At 34.4% G+C, this 24,653-nt stretch overlaps 3 protein-coding genes across 6 annotated transcripts in view; 1 reads left to right on the forward strand and 2 right to left on the reverse strand.

Annotated features, from left to right (window-relative positions):
• LOC113502126 (bestrophin-4) overlaps positions 1-2,251 on the reverse strand; it is a 41,718-nt gene extending 39,467 nt beyond the window's left edge. For both annotated transcript variants that reach the window (XM_026883635.1, XM_026883549.1), the window contains exon 1: positions 1,539-2,251. In XM_026883635.1, the coding sequence (XP_026739436.1) occupies positions 1,539-1,609 (71 nt within the window). In that variant the 5' untranslated portion in view covers positions 1,610-2,251. The remainder of the gene's footprint in view (positions 1-1,538) is intronic.
• Positions 2,252-4,806: 2,555 nt separating this feature from the next.
• Positions 4,807-15,606, reverse strand: LOC113503097 (ubiquitin-conjugating enzyme E2-22 kDa). Its single transcript, XM_026884944.1, has 3 exons — positions 15,448-15,606; positions 12,144-12,296; positions 4,807-11,935 (listed from the first exon to the last, which is right to left on the reverse strand). The coding sequence occupies exons 1-3, from the start codon at positions 15,508-15,510 to the stop codon at positions 11,552-11,554; spliced, it is 600 nt and encodes a 199-aa protein (XP_026740745.1). The 5' UTR covers positions 15,511-15,606; the 3' UTR covers positions 4,807-11,551.
• Positions 15,607-15,677: 71 nt separating this feature from the next.
• LOC113502688 (discoidin domain-containing receptor 2-like) overlaps positions 15,678-24,653 on the forward strand; it is a 45,286-nt gene continuing 36,310 nt past the window's right edge. The window contains exon 1 of one of the 3 annotated variants that reach the window (XM_026884372.1): positions 15,678-16,343. The gene's annotated coding sequence lies outside the window, so the exon portion shown is untranslated. The remainder of the gene's footprint in view (positions 16,344-24,653) is intronic. The other 2 variants (XM_026884606.1, XM_026884534.1) reach the window with 2 other exon arrangements.

A 24,653-nucleotide genomic window follows, 5' to 3' on the forward strand; every position in this document is an offset into this window, starting at 1 on the left:
ATACTTTTAAGAAGCTGAAGGATTTATTTAGACACGCTAGTCAGTGATCCCAGTAACTACTAGTCCGATTTAAATAAAGCTTTTCCAGTTTTGATAGGCTTTTGCGTAAGACAAAATGTCATAACATATACATACATCATTATTTAATGGCACAACGAGGGCGAATGAATCTGCTGTGTAGAACTAGTTAATTTAAAACTGTTAATTTCAGAAAAAGTTATTGATGATTTAAGATGAAATTGCACATTTGATGTAGATAAACGATATCGTGTTTTTTGTGAAGTGCTCAACTAACAGTAAATGTTAAATTAGTACGTATGAAAATCTTGTTAATTGCAATATAATACGTATTTGAAGATTTCATATTGAGACAGTTAGTATTCATGCAAACAGATAGAATGTTAACACCGTAAGTTGACACAGACGGGTTTCGTTATGTGGTACGCATTTAACAGCAAATTTGTTTTCATTGTGACTTATTGCATTTACCGTTTGGTTATCCATTCGTAAAAATAAAATAAATAGAAGCAGTTTCGCGTAACGGTATACTTTAACAACATGAGAAGACACATTTGCTACTACTTTTTGGTCTTATAAGATATTGTTATATTACATCAGATATGTTTTTTATACTTTATGAATGTTCCACTGCCTTTATTGGATGTATTATAGTGAAAAAATTGGCAGTGAACTTGAATAATACCCAGTTTACATATTAGGCCTCAGGTAGGCTCCGTATGATTATTTCTTGTTTAGTGCCTAATGAAGTCAGTCTATACATTTAGACTTATTATTTTTACTGGAATGTGGGGTACATTGCTGGGCAAAGGCCTCATCAGTCTTCTTCGACATTATAGCATTTAGAATTCAATTAAGAATGTTTTGAAGATTAAAGTACATGTCAGTATTTGTTGTTTTAAGTTATGCTTTGTGTGTATCAGATATAATAGGAGTTTTCTGTACTTAATATTCATAACTGATGTTTGGAAAATTTGGTAGTAAACAACAGAAATACATGATCGGTAATCAAGTGATCTTAGGCATGATTGAATAAAGTTTAAATCGATTGGTTTACGCGTCATGGTTACTTTCGCCGCCTTTCGTTGTCAGGGCCAAGCGAGCCGCGATCAGACATTGAATCGATTCTAGTTCGCGCAGTGCGCATTCATCACCGCCGCCCGCGCCTGCCGAGGTCGGCTCTAGCGCATGATCCTCGCTCTCTTAGGACACCTCATAACAATAACAACTTTCATAACTGCTTGCCGTAAATATACCACACTGAAGACGCAGTTATTTTCTAAATTAAACATATACATTTTGCGCGTCACAATAGGCGGTCGACAAGAGGCGTCCTATTGTTAATGTATAATATATGGTTACGGACCATCGGAGTGTGATTTCGTCATGCAGGAACGGAGCGTGTAGGCTCCGCTCGGAACAGCTGTTTCGGCCGAAGTGTGCGGAGAGCGGGTCGGGCACTCGGGCGCGAGTCCGGGGCCGCGGTCAAAGCCTCGCACACAAATACTCTCCACACTTACTTGCAAAGGATCCTCCAGAAACATCCGAAACTGCTGCCATTGGGAACTTCACCGGCGTATGATATAGTCATGTTTGGTACAACTTAACACACTATAAAATTAATATTTATTTATACACACACACGTTTGTTGGCGCGAGCTTGGAACGAGACACACGCGGAAAATTAAATACGTTTTAGAAAGTAATAAAAGTTTGTTGACGTTAGTTACTAGGGAAGGCGAAGGGAAGTATTAACTAAATAGTGCACTTATAATGTCACATTCTGGTGATGTGTTCTGCACTCTGCCTTCCCCGTATTGTAGCAAAGCATAAGGAGAGGCGCACGCGAGCACCGTCCACGGAGTAGCGTCAACTGTGACTGATGAGTGATACCTTGCTTGGCATGTTGTTTAAGTTACTCGCTCGCTGTTTGCTCATGCGTGCGTGCTGGCGCGGCGCGGCTGTGCGGGCGCAGCCTCTCGCGCAGGTTCTATGCCAGCCTTGCTTCTAGTCACAACGCGCGCCGCTAGATGTCGCTACCTTCTATTTAGTCCATCATTTCAAGCCTTCAATTGACTGCATTTTGCGATGCAAAGTTTTGACTTGGGCACTTACAGGTTTTCTGATTTCTTCAAACATACGACAAAGTTTCAAAACGTCTTGATAAAGCTCTATGTAAGATTATATGAAGATAACGAGACCATGGTAGGTCGTTCGTACGAATGACAATACAAAGACACAGACACGGACACTCGGTTAGACTTATTACTAACTGCAGAAACTTTTAATTTATTCAACATGGCCGAAACCGGTTGTATTTGTTTTAGCACAATTTTAAAGCGCTTCGAAAGAGCTAAGGTATCCGTAGAGAATGTTTGAAAATTAAGAATAAAAAATAAACTCTTAAGCATTATTAACAGGTGCTTATATTGGTAACCAAACATATGTTTGTGGACTAGGATTGTAGTCATAGCAGAATGAGTTATGAAAGGTGTCCCTAGTCGTCCTTTGTTATGGCAGGTGAGGAGGTGGCTGACCTCAAAACATTTGTTCTTGTTCTAATTACACTTGCCCCAAACGTTACCCGGGTAACGCCGACCAACCTATTTATTTAACGATATAGTTTGAACCCAAATGAGTTTGCTGTCAATGTTCTTTATGCTTTACGGGATGAAGAGTTTAACCTTTTATATTTCCCACAAATGTCATATTAAAAATGTGGCAACACAAGTACCTAGGTGCTTCATCAAGCACCTCTTGACCGATACTTAAAATAGACAAAGAAAAGGTCAAAGAGGAGTTGATGTGCTAAACACATTAAAGTGTCAGTATAGATGTCATGACCCCTGCTATGACGACCACGACCGCTCTGGCAACAGTGTAACGACAACAGAATAGAAATAGTATTTTGCCAAAAATCGGGATTGGAAGACCGGCTAAGTAAGAGTCGGACTAGCGTCTAAGGTACTCGCGTGCGAAGGGTTCATTATTGCAGATATGTTTTTTTTATGACAAAATTTTCATTTTTTTTCACGGAACGTGGCAATGTCTCTATTTTGAATAAGCGGTAATAGAAATTTGATCGGTGACTGTAAAATCAACTGTCTATCATGATTCATGAGATGAACATTAAAATAAGGGTTTAGAACTTGCGAAAGTCTGCAATATTATTTGTAGGTAGCTTAGTCGAACCTACTATTCTAACAGATGCTGATAGCTAGGACTTGGCTTGACATGCTGCCGCGTGTCTATCAAATTTAAATAAGAAGTTAAAGCAGAAAAAGAGTTAACAGGAACGTTGACAGAAGGGTAAAAACGGGCATCACAAATTGTATCCAAAAATTAGTTTTAACCTTGTTTTTTTTCTCTCGAGTCGAAATGTAGAAGGATTTCCAAAACTAGGTACTAATGTTTCTTTAAAATATATTAAATGATTAAATTAAATTCCAGAATTCATCTAACTAGAAATTATTTTCTTATTTTAAGTTCCTATCAATACGCATTTATGGAAATCCTTGCTAAACGAATTAAATCAGGCTACCAAAGAATTTTAATGATCTGACGCACATTTGCATTATTGCAATGGTTTCATAATATAATTATTATATTGGTGAAGGCGGCATATTATTAAACGATGTAAAATTAAATCTAGAGTGTCCTAATAGAATTTTATCATTTCCTGTAAGAAAAATCAACGTACCTACAATACTCAAAATCAGACAGTCAAAACAATCTGATTGTGTAAATAACTATACACAATCTAGTCTATATCTATACTTTTATATATAAAGTTTTTGTGTTGAATAGACCATTCATCGAGGAAGTTTTTAGGCCATATACCATCACGCTGTGACAAATAAGGACGAAGAAAAAATCTTAACTAATATCTTCTAACCACGCGGACGAAGTCGCGGGCTATTGTCTCAAAATAGGCTTAACACTCATCATGGTCAAATAATACTAAACATCAATTCTATCATGTCGTTGACAAATAATGAAACGACTCCGTCTCACAAGTCCCACGGGTGTGTCACTAAGTCACTAGTATCTATGCCAAATGCCAATGTATCATTTTAGTGAAGTCCCACTATTTTCCGCTGGACATATCTCGTAGGAAAGAGTTTTAAATTCGATTGTGTTAGCAATCTTCTGTAACTAACTGTGCTGGTCAACGTAGTTTTGTTCTTCAATATGCCCATGTACCTTTCTAGGTATACGTCCATATTTGTTAAATAGAACAAACATATTAAAAGTAACTATGGCCGGACCACGCTAGATGTAGAGTAGTAAGTGAGCTCCCAAAAAAAGGAACGACGTGGAATAACGACAAAGATAGATCCAACATTTCTTTTAAAATGACCTCTTTTGTTCTAGATTACGTACAAAAAAATGCATTTTTTTCGCTACGGTTTCTGTACCATTCAAAGACATTAGGTGTACTCCTACTAGCGTACCAATAAAGAGGCAAAATAATCTTGTTTGCTTTATGGGAGCAACTTGAGTTTTAGCGTCTGTTAGTGCTTGTATCTTGCAACAGAAGAATCACATTATTGGTGAAAGTTTCAATTCTAGCACGGTTTACGAGATAAAGCTTGGTGACAGACAGCGTCAAATCAGTGGCAACTTTAGCTGGCATTTTAGTAATGATAAGCGCCTCATCTGCGCAGTCCCATTATGAGATTTATGAGTAACTACTATGATTTATGAGTTACTATTTAGGCATCGGGAATACGGAAACCGGGAAATGGATTGAGGATAGGCTTTTTGTATAAATAAAACACTGAGTCACATAGAATTTTCTTACATGTATTGTTGTTACAACATTAAAACCTTACCCAGGGGCTTCACTCCACCTAGCTGCCTATACAAAACTAACTAGATGTAAAAACTACAAATGAATATTAAATGTAAAAAAAAGTGAACATTAAGAAAGTAGGGTATAAACCATGGTTTCAAAAAGAACGTTGCCCTTTAGATTGGATTACTTGTGGGCGGTTGCAGTTCGTATAAAAATCTAGTTCGTTATTGTATGACATCTTTTGGGATGAGATCAGCGTCACCAACAATTATCTAGCTAGTTACCATCAAAATTAAAGATACCCACTGAGTATTTGAGCCACCATTTGGATATGTTTATTACTAGTAGGGTATATGGACCAGTTTGCGAAAAGGAAGCGCTTGAAGACACAGTACTGGCCAACATACTCGCAGAGGCCAGTCCTATACTGTGTGATTGAGTAACAGATCCAAGCCCAGCTTGTCAGCGGTCACTCGCGTTCTCCCTAATGTCTTAACATTCACTACGACTATCATATAGTAATCATATTGGTTATCAATAGAATTACATCACATTAATGACAAATTGAATAATTATATCTAAAACCTATGCTACGTGTGATGGTATTTTTACTGATCGAGACTGAAGACCAAATTCGAAAGTCGATTATACTGCGGATTGTGAAATGTCTGATCTGACTCAATGTTATGTAGATAGGACATATATTTTGCAAACTGTATGGTGTCTACTCCAGCGAGCTCAAAAAATTATACATATGATCTGTAAAAGTGATGACATTTAACTTAATTACAGAATATATTGTTTCGTTTATGTTAAATATGTAAATATATGGTTTGGAAGATTTTAATTGGAATAGTACGCGATTTGTCACGTTACAAAATTATCATAATTTTAGATTTTTTATCGTTTTTTTTAATGTATAAGTTAGGTTTGTAAATAAATCGTTCTTAATTTCATGAAATAAACCCGTAAAAAATCCTTTTTCAAATATGTAATACCTAATTCTTTATATAAGTAAGCTCTGGAAACATTCAGATTTGTTCAAATCAGATCTTGATGTAAGTTAGACTTTCATCAAGCCAGTTTATTTTTTCTACAGAATGCTGCGGTTCTAAACTAAGATGAAGTACATTATTTTTCAAATAACCCTAAGGACTAATCAATATTAGCAAACACGCAATATGCGTTGGATAAATATATATATTATAAAGGATTTGGAGTTGCTGCACAGTGGCTAGCATCAATTGAAGGATTCTTTGTGGCATTTTGAAGGAATTGCCTTGTACGTCTATTGTATTCGAGCGTCGATTTATTTGAGGATAAATCGAAATACACTAGGTATTTTTTTTGTAAAATACACGCTTTATTTCTTAACTAGGTAGCAATAGGAAAGACATAGCCCAGGATAGGCTCATTCGCAAAATGTCCACTTCTCAAAATGACTATAAGGTAGTAAAATGTCCCTTTCGCAAAGTGTCCCCTTTCTCAAACGGCAAGTGCCAGCAGGTGAACAATACAGAGGGGTACTGTATTAATGTTTATCACTAAAATATGGATAAGTGCATGCGTATAAACTAAAATAAAAATTATATAAATCCAAGTTTGTCATATTTAAGATCAATAAAAACATCAATTAGCATAAATTAAATAATCTACGAATTAAACTTAACCCAAATAAAAAATACAAAAAAGATGTCTAAATTATATAATAAACAAAATATAATACAATCAAAACAAAATTCAATCTGACAAACTTCGTAGACATTTACTTTTTTGCTTTTATTGTTTAAGTTTAATTTGTTGATTGTATAATTTGTGTGTAATTGATGTTTTGGTTGACAATAAATCTGACAAACTTGGATTTCTATTATTTTTATTTTAGTTTATGCGCATGCACTTATCCATATTTTAGTGATAAACATTAATACAGTACCCCTCTGTATTGTACACCTACTGGATCTTGCCGTTTGACAAAGGGGACACTTTGCGAAAGGGACATTTTGCTACCTGTAGTCATTTTGAGAAGTGGACATTTTGCGAATGATAGCCTGCAGTATAGTGTTAATACCACTCCGGCAAAAATGAAATAGGCAGAAAATTCGGTAGAGGGAGGTAGTGTGGTGAGGCTTTCGAAAAAACATTTCAGTTGTATAGTCTACAGAGTGCTGGGGAGCACGATTAGTCGAGTCAAAATATAATTCGCACTAAGCTAAAAATTGGCAGAGACGTTAAATACATCATGAAAACGAAATGTCAAAATCCTCATCGATTCCACTTCTGCGAAAAATTTTATTCAAGGTCAAACATGTAAAATTAAGGCTTTTCCGATTTTTCTCGAAAACGGTCAGTTTTATCGTAAAAATAACTTAGGCAAAGTTGTCAATCATAGAATTCTCTACAAAACTGGACTCACCATTCGTCAGATATCGCGGTTTTAATAATTCGAAAATTCACATTTTAAATAATATGCACACATTTCCGTACCACCTATGAGGTAATGCATTTTGCGTATTTTTAACGTGGTTTCTCCTGTTGGTGTACTTCACGATCTACTGCAATAAAGAAAGTTTGATCGGATTGACTCATATTGAACTTGGAATCAACATTGCAATAAGAAAAGGAACCCGAAATGGATTCCATAAACAAGTATAGATATTTGAGGTTAACAAAATCTGTATGGAACAATAAAACGGGACAGCCACCCCAACCAGTCCACCTCAAAAATTTGCTTGTGCCTTTCAACACTTGTATTATCAAGTTCAAGTGTGGCTAAGCGATCAGCTGGACCTGGAAGGATGCGGTTGGAAATAAACATAATTATTTGAAGCCAATTCAAACTACTACCGCCTGTTTAATACTATTTCTTGTAAACGTAAGACGGATTGTAGTAAAAATTGTAGCTGTCAAAACGTGGGATTATTTTGTACGCCGGTAAGCATCAACTGTCAGGGTCAGACATGGTCCAATATCGAAACAAACACATGATATGAAAATATTTATGATAATAATAATGATGATAGTAACTATCGTGAGAATGATTCCTTATTAAAGGATGCAACGGTTTACAAACGCATATTTATCGGGGTTGCCCGACTTGTTTCGGACCCAACCGGCGTCCTTAATCATGAGCTGACGCGGCAGGGTCGCGAGTCGAACTCAGTTTCACGTGAGTAAACCGTTGCATCATTTAATAATGATATTTAAACATTATAATGAAGAGACAATTGATGTTTCCCTTTTATTAGAACAGCGAACAGAAATACTGCAAGAAGAAGAAAATGAAGACGCAGAAATATTAAATTATCAAAGTAGAATTAGACAATTATCTAATTTAACATTGAGCACGTAAAAGCCTCTTCTACTTTGATAATTAGCAATATTGCCATTTTTTTCAATCAATAGAATCTACAATCTGATCAATCTTTATTACAATAGATCTTGGAGTACACCTACTGGGGAAACCACATTTACAATCAGCACCATAAATCGATGAACAGAATCAACTTAACAAAACACCGTTCACAATAAAATGCCCTAAGTTACAGTCGCAAATAAGAAACAAAATAGCCTATACACCACACATTTACAACAACGATACGACTATTTCAAAAGTACCTGTGCAATAGTATTCCTAAAGTCACTGTACACTATCAATCCAAATGTCGCTGAACATCATTATACCAAAGTCACTAAAAAGTATTAAAGAATAAAATTAGGTTAACAAAGTATATTTTTAATGTTGCCGTGTGTTAATATACTTTTGACGTTTATGTTGTTCAGCTACTTTTGGGACAGAGCTTGCTTGACCCTAATAATGTAAGTTAACACGCTAGTATCTATTTCAACATTTATTTACACACACTATTTACACTTGCAATAAAATGCCCTAAGCTAAAGTCGCAACTAGGAAACAAAATAGTCTGTGCCTCAGAAATTTACAATTTTTTTTAAGCACGACTATTTCAAAAGTGTCTGTGCACTAGTATTCCTAAAGTCGCTGTTTACTATCAATCCAAATGTCGCTGAACATCATTATGTCAAAAGTCACTAAAAAGCATCAAAGAAAAAAATTAGGTTAACAAAGTATATTTTTAATGTTGCTGTGTGTTAATATACTTTTGACGCTTATGTTGTTCAGCTACTTTTGAGACAGAACTTGCTTGACCTTTAATAATGTATGTTGACAGTGTTGACACGATAATCTCTATTTCAATATCTATTTACACACACTATTTACACTTGCAATAAAATGCCCTAAGCTATAGTCGCAACTAGGAAGCAAAATAGAATGTGTCTTAGAAATTTACAAAAGTTTTTAAGCACGACTATTTCAAAAGTCGCTGTTTACTATCAACCCAAATGTCGCTGAACATCATTACGTCAAAAGTCACTAAAAAGCAGTAAAGAACAAAATTAGGTTAACAAAGTATATTTTTAATGTTGCCGTGTGTTAATATACTTTTGACGCTATGTTGTTCAGCTTCTTTTGGGACAGAGCTTGCTTGACCTTAATAATGTAAGTTAACACGTTAGTATCTATTTCAACATTTATTTACACACACTATTTACACTCGCAATAAAATGCCCCAAATTTCGCAACTAGGAAACAGAATGGCCTGTACACCAGAAATTTACAAAAGTCGTTAGAGACGACTATTTCAAAAGTATCTGTGCAGCAGTATCCCTAAAGCCGCTGTACACTATCAATGCAAATGTTGCTGAACATAATTATTCACTAAACAGCAGTTAAGACAAAATTAGGTTAAGAAATTTTGTCTTAACTATGTGCTAATATACTTTTGACGCTTATGTTGTTCAGCTACTTTTGGGACAGAGCTTGCTTGACCTTAATAATTTAATAAGACGTTAGTATCTATTTCAATACTTACTTACAAAGCATTTTATTTTATGGTTAGTAATCATACAAATCTATAATATAAATAACATAAACATAACTCTAATGATCTACGAAGCGATTCATGTGAGGGTACTTGTAATTTACTTTGTGCGAATCTACAAAAACTAACTTTCTTTAATTTTTAGTTTATTATTTCTATTCACATGACTTGTGATAATTTTAGTCTAGCGTATGATTGTCGTAGTCTGAAGTAATTGAGACTTTGTGTAAGTGCATAATTGTTTATTCATATTATTGAGATACATCCATCGATAAATATACCAATTATGCCGTATAATGTACATATTACGGAGCATGAACGTCACATAATCGTTCTTGCAATGTATCAGAAATTTCTGCAAAATTAGGAGTTTCGGTAAGTAATAAAACGTAAAATATTATATCAAAATTAAAGTTGCATTTTTTCTGAAACATTTTAACGTGCTCAGTAATATGCACATTATACGGCATAATTGGTATATTTATCGATAGATATATCTCAATAATATAAATAAACAAATATGCACTTACACAAAGTGTCAATTACTTCAGACTACGACAATAATAAGCTAGACTAAAATTATCCCAAGTCATGTGAATAGAAATAATAAACTAAAAATTAAAGAAAGGTAGGTTTTGTGAGATTCGCACAAAGTAAATTACAAGTACCGTCATAATAAGCGCTTCGTAGATCATTAGAGTTATGTTTAAGTTATTTTACACTATAGATTAGTATGATTACTAACAATAAAATAAAATTGCTTTGTAAGTAAGTATCGAAATATCCAAAAGTATTGAACAACATAAGCGTCAAAAGTATATTAACACACGGGAACATTAGAAAATATACTTCCGTTAACCTAATTTTGTCTTTACTACTGTTAAGTGACTTTTGATATAATGATGTTCAGCGACATTTGGATTGATAGTATACAGCGACTTTAGGAACTAGTGCACAGACACTTTTGAAGTAGTCGTGTTTAACGACTTTTGGAAATTTCTGGTGTACAGGCTATTTTGTTTCCTAGTTGCGAATGTAACTTAGGGCATTTTATTGTGAACAGGTGTTTTGTTAAGTTGATTCTGTTCACCATATAGTTGGTGCGGAAATGTGTGCATATTATGAAAAATATGAATTCTCGAATTATTAAAACCGCGATATCTCACGAATGGTGAGTCCATTTTTGTAGAGAATTGTATGATCTACAACTTTGTCTAATTTATTTTTACGAAAAATCTGACCGTTTTCGAAAAAAATCGGAGTAACCTTAATTTTACATGTTTGAATTTAAGTAAATTTTTTCGCATAAGTGGGATCGATGGGGATTTTTGATATTTCGTATTTAATGAAGTTTTTAACGTCTCTACAAATTTTCAACTCTATGCGAATATGGCTGCGTTACGACTTACTTTTGTGTATTTTGACTGGACTAGATACCAGATTAACACACAGTGAAAATTATGTACTGTCGAGCACAACTCAACTACTAAACATGAAACACATCTGTTTCAAATTTTGAGGTTTAAACCTAACTATTACTTTTCTTTTTCTTTTTTACGATTTTTTTTTTGTAATTTATTATTATTGTAGCCCAGCTTATCACCCCAAATCTATCCCGTTCTTTCATGGGTTTTTAAAGAACGTAATTTTCTGTATGCAAATGACAAAGAGATCACAAATTGATACACGCCACCGTAAGTACATTTGGACATGAAATATGAGAAATATAATTATGCGATAAAGTAAAATACTTCATCAGGTTTTCACTGACTTTATGTAAGTTGGATAGCATTGTTGGCATGAATGCTGGCTGTTACAAGTTATTGAATTAATCATCCTAACTAAAGAGATGCTCCGTCGCTCGCTCCAGTTCCCAATCAAAAGTGGAAAGTGCGACTCTAGCTTGGTCTTCCTCGACGCCCATATCTAGTAATACTTGGACTTTTTGGTTGAATTCCCAGATGGCTGTGGGCCCGCCAGCGTAGGCATTGGTCCAGTGTCGAGCAGTGAGATTGAACAGCTCTATATCTTCCCTGTACTGTTTGGCGACCACAGCGTCCTGTGGGTCGTTTGGCTCGGCGGCCGACAGCAGTGCTTGGATGGACAGTAGCACTGTGCGCAGTGTAAGGGCGGCCGCCCATTGATCTTTAAGTATATCTAAGCATATGGCGCCGGTAACAGACGAAACATTGGGGTGCCAGATCTTTGTCATGAAGCGAATCTGTGAAGGAAATAAAATAGAATAAACTTGAGTCTCGTAAGAAAAAAAAAAGAGTGTTAGAACGTGGGCTATTAGTCATAGTAGTAGTCGGCAGTAGGATAAAATCTCTGTCACTGTTCCGATGAGACGGTAGTCATAAAGCTTCTAACCAAATGAGAAAAAAAAATCAATATTTAGAAGTGCTAACACAACCATTCGCAGTACATACCTTTGGAGGATTAAATGGGTATGTCTCTGGCACTTTGATTTCCAGAAGGAATGTCCCGCCTTCGTACGGCGTGTCTGGCGGGCCGACGATCTCGCCCTGAAGCTCTGTCCAGCTATCGTTGATCAACTCCAATTTGATCGTGCCCCCGGCAACCTACGACAATGAAAATATTTATGAATTTACTTTAATAAATATGTATGCAGCCTTTTAAACTCCATACGCATGAGCTTGGCCCGTGTGACCAGAAATACGCAAATACATAAAGATACGATTTGTAAGCGGTCACAAAATCTTGAGATGCACTTATACACTTACAAACATCGCTTTGTGTATCGTAAAGACTCCGCTACTAAAAGGCATAAGGTTCATTTTGCACCTAAAACATCGTTTTGCAATAGTTACTTTAGGATTAGTGAAATAAACTAGTCAAGGCCATGTTTAGTCCCACGTGACAAGGCTTTTTAATGCTTATCAGAAATGAGTTCAGTAAGAGTTAAAGATAAATTTATCAATGTAATTGACCGACTTATAAACTTTTTATTATAATTAGGAATGATAAAATTATTACTTTATTTCGTCTTTTTTCAACATTAATGTGAATAATAATCGTAAGAAAATAATGTCGAGGTGTTCGTTTCAAATGAAGTAAGTTCGTAAGGTCAAGCTAAATTAAATTGAAACAGATTGATACACTGCATATGGCCAATAAGTATCTAATAATTGGAGAACAACACCAGATTAAAATGTATGATGAAACTTATTAGATTCCACAGCTCAAAATGGGGACATGAAAAACTGGCAGTTTCAAAATAATAAAACCTAATTGTATGAACAAAAAAATAAACGACTGGGCTACTTCATGAATAAATTTTAAATGTTGCCACTCATAAGCTTTGCTTTGCAAGAAAGTTGAGGCATACAAGTATAATTATAATCCTTTGTCTGAAGAGTAGGGGTACATGTAATCTAATTTAATAATGTATTTTAATAGCAAGCCCCCCTCAGTACCGCGACTCGGGTAACGCAGACAGAAGGGGATGGAATGGGGTGTTTTATGGTGGGTCCAACATACCTTTAGCTCTTTACCTTGCTGCGTGAGTGAAACCAATAGATTTCTTCCCCGTAAATAAAGAAAGAAAAAAAAATGTGTTGACATTATTTATGAAAACAAACAACATTTTTAGGGTTTTTATCTGCATGTTTTAATCCAATAGGAAAACAGTTTTATTTTAGAAATAAAGCATACAATCGTAAAACGAAACTGGTAACATTACTAAATATATAAGAAAAATACAATACAAGGTTTTGATCCTGAACTAGATTTGAATCAATTTGTATTTAAAAGATTTACAAAACAGGATTTTCTCTAACATAATGAGAATCAGAGCAAAACATGTACAATTTATATTCTTTTAATGTTTGTTTGTGTAAGTGCATAAAATTTCAAGAAACAAAATGTAAATAGAAGTTGTTGCCAAAAACACTGACTCAACATTACATATAAATAAATTGTCATTGAATTTCATTCCCATTTTTACATGTTTACCAACTTTCAAGGCAAAGATTATTATATATTTATGTGGTGACACTGCAACAGATTTTTGACAATAATGAGTGATGAGGGTTATGGTAGGTACCGTGAATAGAGGGATTTTTGGGGTGGATAGAAACAGAGTTTTTGTTAAAATTTGGATGTTTAACTAGACTAAACATAAATATTATATGCAAACTTACAAGTATTTCATAAAGTAACTGTGTCTAAGCATTTTAATGTTAGAAAATATTCATGCAACCCCCTAAAAAACCCTATTCTCTATTCACCCCGTTTTACCGTATTTATGAGCAATAACAGATTTTCAATTGTTTCAATAAACCCCTGCATTCATGGGTTGAAGGATATTAATTGATTCATATGAACACTTTTTAGAGTTTGATAATATATCATTGTTTGTCAGTTACAAGGATATTTTTGACCACATCATAACTTAGTACTGCAGTGAATTTCTCTTCATTAGCAAGTTAAGTACAAATCAATACTACTTGTTTACAGGACAAATTAATGTAAGCGATCAGACAACAATATTACATTTGAATGTACATGCCTTATATGCGTCTAATATGATAGTTGGTGATACTGATTAACATTTTTACTTTTTAAATATCTTGGTTGTAATTATGTTGAAATAGAAAATAATTATTATGTTATCACAAGTGAATGTCATTGTTTTAGTATAATGTATTTGTAGTATGGACATAGAATTTTAATAAATTCTGTAGAATGGCCTCGAGGTTTATTCAAAGTAAGCCAAAATGTCTGCGTATCATTTGGATGGGACATAAAGCCGTTGCAATTTCCATCAGTAGATACATTCTTGTCAGATAAGACAGATATTTGAGTATTTATTTTGCAAACATCAGTTATTGTAATCAAAAGTTGTATTCAACTAATAAATGCCTGAATGTTTTAGAAAGATTAGTCTTAAACTAGATTCTTAGAATCAATCCATCTTTGACTTGTTCACTGATGATTTTCACAGAAATTATTTGAAAACATTTTTTTATCAGACAGATTGGGGGGGAAAGTTTTACAAACTTATTGTTTTACTAATCTGTTATTTTTACTTCTAAACCTAACAACAACATAAGCTCATAAATAAAAACCAATAACAAGTCACATTAAGCAATTAATGTTAATTAGAAACAAATTAATACACAATGTTTTGTTCTTATCATGTTTGAGTTACAAATTAATGATTCTGGCTATAATATCACATGTTTTTTAGTTTAGAGAATATTAGAGGCCACACGCAAGCAGCATTATAATATTTATTAGTTTATAACAAATCACGCCGCCTCACAATCGCAACAGCAAAAATGCAGCAAGGAGGCCAAGAAGAAGATTATTTTTGATCATTTACTCACTCAAAAAACATACATTTAGTTCATGATAGTGATTTTTACTATGTTAATAATAAGTTATTAATATACTTTCTAATCATCATGACACAGTGATTTCCAAATAAATGATGTTAACATTAAATAAACGCAATTGACAAACAAATTGTTAGTAGGGTAGCAATAAAACCTGCTGAATCATTCGTAACATAATTTGATAGGAACGCATCTGATTACAACAATATTGCAAATTACAATTGAGTAGAATCGCATTACTTTCGAGCGCACTTTGTACTCACAAAGATCGATGTTCTCTTAAAAATATGACATGTAACAAAAGTGCAAGTAACTATAACTGTCGTGTATCTGTTTTTAACAAAACACAATAAATGAAATGCATTATTCTCACCTCTTCACTTTTCATGACCTCCTTGAATTCTCTTTTGATACGTTTTGCTGCTATATTGGCCATTATTGCAATTTTTATTAAAGGTGTTTTATTTGAACAGACGACGAAGAACCAATATCGAAAGCAGGCAGGCAGACACCGGATCTGAGTTGCCAAGACTTAAATCGGTTTTTGTACAAAAAAGTTACAATATCAATAATTTTTTAGTAGAATGGTAGAAAAATATTTATTGTTTTCGCCTGATCAACATCGAAAACAATTGGAATTTAGTATTTTTATTATAACAAGTTGGGTAAATAAACTTACTACCACATTCTTAATTAAAAGTATATTTATTAAACTCGTATAACGGGTAGAAATATTTTGTTAAAATCTATTAACGGTAAGCGAGAAACATTTAAAGACATTTTTTATCTGACAAATACAACACTCCTCGTAAAAGTTGGTGATTTCAATGAAATAAACAAAGCCACTGAACACTAAAATATTTAATCTGTTCCCCGAAATTGCTTCTTGTTTACTTCCGGTTTCACAAGAAACCTTCATTCTTTGTTTTTCACTCTATGGATGTTTTATTTCAATTCTATGTTCATTCACCCATAGACTATACATTTCATCGGGCTTTGCAAACGCACTTCAAAGGGCTTTATGCTATGGTCGATTAATTGGAGGTGTTATATTATTTTATTTCGTACAGTGAAATTCCTCATCGTAGTACTAGTATTATAACTAAACGTATATGTAGAATGTTGTCAGTCGAACGTTTTCAGTCGTGAATGAGCTTTTTGTGTTACAATTAATAAACTATGGCCAGTGTTCTAAACAGTGTAAGGACGAAGTTATGTTAATTTACTCCCCATGTCACCGGGTTCCACCTATGTACCTGGCACTTGAAGGTGCGTTGCATGATGTTTATACAATATTTATAAAATGTATTTTTTTATGTTAATAATTTCCAATACTATTTATGTTATGTTGCGAATGCTTTAAGCCTTTGTTTCATTCAACACTCGCGTTAACATAAATAACTTGGGTTTAGGGCAATGAAGGGCCCTCCTTGTTCACGAATACATTCTCCTTTGCGCTTGTTGATTGATAGGCTGGTCTGCACGAAGCTTTACACGATTTATAAATTTAGAAGTAGGTTTATTTGTTTGTTTTGACTATACGATTATTTTTTGTATACTGTAAATTATTTACGTAAAACCTTCATGTTTACCTTGCGTGTTGAACCTTAAATTCTATTGGGGTCATAATTATCTTGCGCTTGCACTCTCCCTTTAATTTATTAAAGCTTTAACGTTAACTATACATGTACGAGAAAGATATTTTACTCTCGACAACTTTAAACGTAACGTAATGTACGAAGAACGTCTACAAAAAATATTTGTTTATTTTTATATATTAAAAACTTTTTTTCCTTGTTTAAAGTTAAGCTTTCGAATTCTTGTTGTATCCTGACCTAAGCATGTTTCATAAGATGGTTTAAACAGCTATATTATTATAAATATAAAGTATGACTCATGGCTATTAAAATAACGAAACAAGGAAGCACTTTAAGAACAACCTCATTGATTACTTATTCTACCATTTTTATGGTCTACTTTTTTTGTGGGTAGCAGAATAATATTAAGACTAATTCACAATAGTAAATTACTAACAAGTTAGAAATATTAATAAAATATCCAAAAAAATATATCTATTTAGGAGCAACAATGCAACAGATACCTACCTATTTTCTGCATTCTGGAATTAAATTTAGCCCTTTAGGTGCTGAAGTGTATATTCAGCAATATTTTTCCACCAGAAGAATTCTTATAAAAAATTATATCTTCTATGTATCCAAGATATTATTATATATTAGATATTATATATTCCACGATAGTCAGAGCTGTAAATCAGGAAGGTTAAGACAGCTTTCCTCAGTCACATATTTCTTTTTCATTACAGATAAATATTTTCCTCACTAGTTATAAATAACCAACTTGATCCTCATTGATAAAATGATGATTCAAACTAGCCTTGACTTTAAGAGACAATATTATTACAATATATTAAATTACTGCGACAGGCCACAAGTAATCAGAAAGGAATTTTCCTTCATATTAAAGAAATAATATTTTCTGAGAGATATGCAAAGGGAAGTCTACAAGCCTGTGATATATAATACTTGATAAGCTGCCCACATCAACTTATTTTAGTACCTTCGCTGTTACCTTCCAACAATGATTACATTACCCGTTTAAATAGTTACAAATGCAAAGCAATTGGTGTTCTAAAAGACTGCAATGCAGGTAGCACAATAAAATGTGCCCTCATGTAAAGTAAGCTTTTTACCACTGCTATGCTATTGATGTACCTTGAAATTTAGTATGAATGTCACCCTAGTAACTCCAAAGTAAGCTTATCCCACTGTAAGTCAAAGCCCAATTTTCGTCCATGGCGGCGAGTCACTAAACACCAACATTTGTGCAGCACCTAGTCTTGTGCACAAGAATGTGCACACAGGACATTCAGTACATTTTGGCTCTTAGCCCGGATTAACCGCAATAAGACTCGACCGAAGAGAAATCAGGCGCAGGACCCACACATCCGATCACGGAAGCTGTGATATTTATCTTTTAAACCGAGCAATATTCGATAAATCGTGTGCCTTGAGTACGAACCTGAGACCTTTCAAGGCAAAGATTATGCACGTCTGCAAGTTGCATATCTCCACAATGGTTCCTCATTTCCATGTTGGCAAATAAGATTTCAATTTGAAGGCCAGGTTTCTTCTTAACGCTTTCCCTTTACCTTTAAAACCCTTTGGCGTAGTTCCAAGTGACTGGAGTCAAATGGCGGGTCGCCAAAAACTAGCACTTTTACGATCATACAATTATTCTCTTTCGTCCAAACCCTTGGTGGAGGCTAGACTAGGCTTTCTAACAGAGATTTGAAGCCGACTTACGAATCTAAAACTAGAACGACGCCGCGCGCCGAAGTTGTGGGGCGCGATAGCGAAGTGTGAAACATTCTTTTAGAAAGGCATATTCACGATAAAATTTGGCGTTGGCTTGACGCTTATCGACTAATTGTCACAACTGCGATTTCACCATTACTTTGTAATTACTTTACTCAGAAATACGAGGCACGAGATACTTTTCTTTAACTTCATCCACTTACCTCCTGCTGTGGTCTTGACCACAAACCGCGTCGCGCAGTTTCGGATGTTTAAAAGCAAGAACACTTTGCTCCCCCTTTGTCAGAGCCATGCGATCGCCTGCGCTTGTTCCGCTTTACTCTTTTTCGCGTTTAGTCCTTGCTTTATCCACCGATAAAATGATCGTTATGAGCTGGCCCTTAAGGCCTACCACCTCTTGCGATCGTTTCTGATGTGGAATTGAAACACCGTACACCGCGTATTGCAATACCTTATTTTTTTAAGCATCTATTATGCTTAAAAAAATAAGGTATCTTAAAGAAGATCTTATTTTTTGACTGTCGACCCAAAATGGGGTTATAAGTTTTACTTGTCTGTCTATTTCTGGCATCAAGTCTCCCGAACGGGTTCAGCGATTTCAATTTAGTTTGTTTAGTATCAAGGTAAATCATGTGCGAGTGTTCCTCGACATATCCGAAAAGCTTAAACTTAAAATATGTGTGGGCTGCTTTTTAAAAAAAAAATGTGCCTAAGTACCTCTAGCTTTAGTGGCAGGCCTTATCGTGGCATTAAGTATTTACCTACGTTATTAAACAGTGTTTAAAACTAACATTGACAATGCTCGTTGGACAATGGTTGAAGAGATAGCTATCAGCCTCCTCGCATACTTTGATCATACTATCCTGGTTGATATTTGTAATTCAAAACAAGTACGTTTTGTTTAACGATTTTACACTGACACCGAGGAAAACACATTAAAGTTTCTTCGTAAGCAGGAAAATAAAAGTAATTTTTCAAAAGATGTTTTAAATATAGATGCTGTATTATTTCAACCTTAATGGTTTGACTTAAAATCCTTTATTTATCAACATTGTACCTCTTGTGGACTGCCTGACATACCTACTATACTGTATAGTAACAATGACTTATTAAAGTTCTAATTTCCCCACGAAAAAAATCGTGTGGAAGTTTACGCATAAATAAAAGCATAAATTATTAAAAATAAAAGAAAAGAATACCAACGTAATAGGTATATAAACTTACAAGTAAACTGAGTGTTCATTCCTATAGTTGTTAAATTGAATATACATGTAGCATTATTTTAATCCGATACGAATACTAAAGCGCTGTACAGCATTAGTGTAATCCGTTGTCTACTTATACGTACATAATCGTATATGTACATGGCTTAACCACGAATTGCTTAAGATTTACAATAAAAAGTACCTACATTATTTCATCATTTCAAAATCCCATTTGAAATAAGACACACTTGTTAAAATGAAAATAGAATCAAATAACACTCTACCGCAGTATTGTGCTTTTCATTAAAAGTCCTCTATTATTCCAATAACTTAATAATCCGCTGACAGCTCAATAGTTCACACTTTCGAACAGATTGGAACGGAATTTGTGCAAGATAAATAGACAACCAATTCCCGGGCCGACCTTTTAAGAGAGCAGTCAAATGCGCGCTTGTTTGTCCATGTGATTCGACGTATTTCGAAGCGAGGATGAACACCTATATTATGCGAAGTTCTTTCTGAAGCGCGCACTATGTCACACTGCATCATATTATAAACTTTCAGCCAGTTTCCAACGTTTCCCGACCTACTTCTAACGAGTATACATTTTTAAAAACATTAATTGGGAATGATGTCGAAACTAATTTTGTTCATACCGTAATTACTAGTCAATATTAGTTGGAAATGAAATGTGTTGACTTACCGCGTTTGAACAAGTCCGTTTGAAACATTTATTTGCATAAGCTTAGATGCACATAAATGTTATTCGAAAGTTTGTTCTGCAATATTACTATTCCCATTGCGTGCAAATATGCAAAGGTTTAATTTCACCCATTCTGCCAATATTTAGTTTTATGTTATTCCTATTTAGTTTGTTAGAACGCGTAATTAATCTCAGTACTTCCAAACATTAAAGGATGTATTTGATATTTGTTTTCGTGTTTGGTCGAAGCTTGCAGAGTTGCTACTAAAGGCAACAGTTTCAATCAAATTTTAATAGCTTGGCCAGCAGTTTCTGTTTTCTCTTTACCTACGCTTTATGCAGCGTTTGTGATTTTTTTATTTTCACATTCTCAAAGAAGAAAATGTTTATTAGCTTGCTTCAAAATCATGCTATTTGGATTTTATGAAAGATGTTTTGATTTTTGTTTGTTTTGAGTTTTTTCCATTTCCGTGTACCTCAAACGCTCCATACAGTACATAATAATTGGGAGATGGGAAGTTTGAATGAAAGAAAGTTGATGTTTCCACAGTGGTCTGTTTTTTACTTTTTACTCTACAACATACCTACTATTAATAATTGTAATGATTGCGCTATGATGCAGGAAAAGGATTCCAATAAACTTTTTTAAGAATTTTTAAATCATTAAAAGATTGCTGGTTGCTATAAAAGCGTAACTTACGTCTTCTTCATTCGGTTCTTCATCTTTAGCGCAACGGAGATTTCCCATTAGTTAAGTAATTTTCATCCCTTCACGCTCCCTGATGCACTATTGACTACCTCGTTTTTATTTTATGAAAAAACTAAAACTTTTTCTTAAATAACAAGATTTCAGCATTAAAGCTTAATTAAGAAATGAGTTGTATTCATAGGATCCAAATTAAATATTACCTTCAAAACGGATGCCTATCGTACTGCCCAATTCAAGAGTATTACTTTTGTACTAAAATTAAAAGTTGACTTTTATTTTATTTCTATAAATTCGAGATTTTTTACCAACAACGCAATTTTCCCTACGATGCACCGAAGACTTTATTTTATTGGTTATTATATTATTATCTCATATCCACATTATACTGGCAATACATAAACATAGAACAAAACAAAGGAGACCGCACACAGTTTAGAAAAAATAAAAAAGCTAAACGCAATACGAGCTTATAAAACGAGCTTATGTTACAAAATAATAGTGAATTTACTAACACATGTAGTGGTTCTGATTAGCCGTGTCAAAAACAGGGCCCAGTTAATGAGTTGTCGGCTAGTTTCAATCAGCGGACGATAACCGAGCTTATTCACCGTATGGCTATTACATGAACCAAATCATTTATCTACCGAAACACCTTTGGCCCTTAATTAAACGCGTTACTCTACTTTAACTAGAAGTACTATTATCCCTGCTTATTACAGTCACTTTGATTTCGCTTTTGATAACATTGTTATGGAGATAGATTCGATTATTCGATTCGATTTATTCGATTTTATTATTTGTTTATACACGAATCTGAATATTTATACTGTTAGTTGTCGTAGTTACTGTGATGGGTGCTGACAGAAAGACGGACGGACGTAGTGACAGCGGAGCCTTAGTAATAGGATTCCGTTTTAACCGTAAAAGCTCGAAATCCAAGAAAGGACGCGCTACTCCTTGCCTCTATGACCGACCACGCGGGCGAAAGTTAGTGCTTAATTATTCAAAGGGTTCTAATATTTTAACAAGGAAAACAGTTGAATAATAGTTGAACGCGAATTGATTTTAGATGTTAGTGGTTTGTTCATCGCTCTAGCGCCTCCGTTGCTAGTTCAATATTAAGCTTTGCTCAATAATATATAGAAAAGTTTATATTAAAGTTACGTTCATATTGAGCGGCTTTCAACTTTGTTATGTCCAGTGAAGCAGTCAAAGCGAACCCGAGATAACTGTATAGATAGATTTTTTTTTATTATAACCACAAGGAGACCTGCTTTCGAGTGGCAGACGAATAAAGGCCTTAACCCAGGCTAATTACATAATTAATATTTTATATCTATATTTCCATAAATTGGGTAATCATTTAATTTGTACTTTATTTTTAATACTGTGTTCACAATCTCTTATGACAAAAATTTCACCTTAAAGAATATAAAGATTTGCTTGAATGTATTCTGTTACATTCAGTTTCTTTACAGATATAACGCATCCCTTTAGAACGAGCGAAGACTCTCATTAGGTACATAAACTAACGGCCAATCGTACGTCTGCAGCAAAGTCCTATATCTTTCGAATACTTAACTCTATCCATCCTCGTTAAAAGTTACCAACTTTCGCTAAATCTACTTTAATCCGATCGTACCATCTACATCTTTCTTTGTAAAACTGTGTGCTTTGATGTTATTTGAATCCTATGCGACTTGTTGTTCATTATAAAAGGCTCATCCGATAGTTGGTAAGAAAATATCTGTTTGTCGGATATTTCGCTTATGATTTTTGATCCCGTTAACATGGGAATTCGAAAATTGCAGTTGATATGTTACGTATTTTATTGTCTTACTCAATCCTTGTTGCATTCGCACGCATACAAAAATAAATAAGAAAGTATTAATTACGTTTATTATTTATGTATATAGTAGCTTGTTTGAAATTGCCTCTGTAGCGTGCTAATGGCTCGATTATCAGCGTGACTGCGCTTTTTTGAGTAAATATTATTTCATTTTATTTACCTCGGCATGTCGCTTTGAGCCGTGTTGACGTATCGTGGACGGCGTGGTCACACAGCGTGCCAATTAATAACTGGACACTGCTCAGTACCGTGTACCATTGGCATTATATTTATATTTAGCATGTATAATTTGCATGTCAGTTAATTATGTCCCTAATCTGATAATATATGTGGTGATTAGCGACGTATTTTGCTTGAATGCAACTCTTACGCAAATAAACTCGAAGCCTAAACTCCTCGTACTCGTAGAGAATAAAATGAATACTTAATTATAATAATACTATTAATAGTAATAATACCTTAAATATATAAAATTTGCAGGTATTTTCTATATCATGGCAACTGTTGTCGAAAATCGATTCTACTCAGACTTTATTTACACGAAATAGCTTTGGGACGTGAATATTCAAAGAGGAATCCTTAAAGAATTTATGTCAAAAACGTCTCTAATCCTCTTTAAATCCAATTATTGGAATAAATTAAGCATGGAAATGTTCTTTGAATAGCCAGTTGAACGATATATAGGTTATATTAGATGATGGTGTAGCATGGACAGAACGTGTAGACTGTGAGACCGTGTATTTTGCATAATGATATTAATTTTGAGTAATGAAGAGATAAGAAATTCTTCAATAGTGATGTAGTACGTAGGAGTAAAAAAAGGCAGTTACTTATGACTAATGATTAATAAGATTCTTACATATACAAAACAACCAGAAGGACGGACATCTCCACCCACAGACTTCGCATTTATGCTGGCTTACCATGTGTAAGTAGGAAGTAGAGGCAACAGATTAAATAATAAAGGTGCTTTTGGTTTCAAAGAGTGGTTGTGGTCGACAGTTTTTTCCCGAAACTTGTTGAGTTTCTATAGGAAGAACAGGTTAAATTGTGCGTACTCCGATCTATACAATTGGTAGCGCGTCCTTACCGAAAGTCAAATCTAAATATAGACTCCAGATTCCAGGAACAGATTTGCTAAGGATATCGAGCTCAGAATAAAATATAGCCATTTATATTACAAGCTTGTCCATGAGATGCTTTAGTGAAACTATTTTTGGCACGACGGTTGCCGATCGATTTTTTCATAAAAGTTTCAGGTGTATTTCATATTCGCAACCTATGATTGACGAAATCACGCAGATCTGTACTGTAACGCACGTCTAGCTTGTCAACTGAACTTTTCCATAACGCAATTATGCACCCCGCATGAATGCATTGCATCGTTCGACATGGACATTGGCCGCTACCCAGAATTGTGTTATTGGTTCCACCGTATCTTGCTCGGCAATATTCCTCAATATTTAAATGACCAACGCAGTGTTATGGACCAAAAGACTTGTATTATGTTTTTTATCGAGGCTTTCACATAACAGTTTTCATGCAATATTCTAGAAAATATACTAGGACTAAATTTGGAATCAACGTACATGCCATTTATTTTTATCATAGTACGATAATCTTGTGTTTAGCTCTCACGCGATTTCTTATAACCCGGGCTTTCGGATTCCGTTGGTAATTTTATTACATTATCATTTTTCTGCACACGACTGTGGCCGTAGCGTTTATTATACTGCACTTTTTTTGCGAAACGCTAACCAAACAGTTCTTAAACGAAA

The sequence above is a fragment of the Trichoplusia ni genome, chromosome 1 (assembly GCF_003590095.1).
Source record: "Trichoplusia ni isolate ovarian cell line Hi5 chromosome 1, tn1, whole genome shotgun sequence".
NCBI lineage: Eukaryota > Metazoa > Arthropoda > Insecta > Lepidoptera > Noctuidae > Trichoplusia > Trichoplusia ni.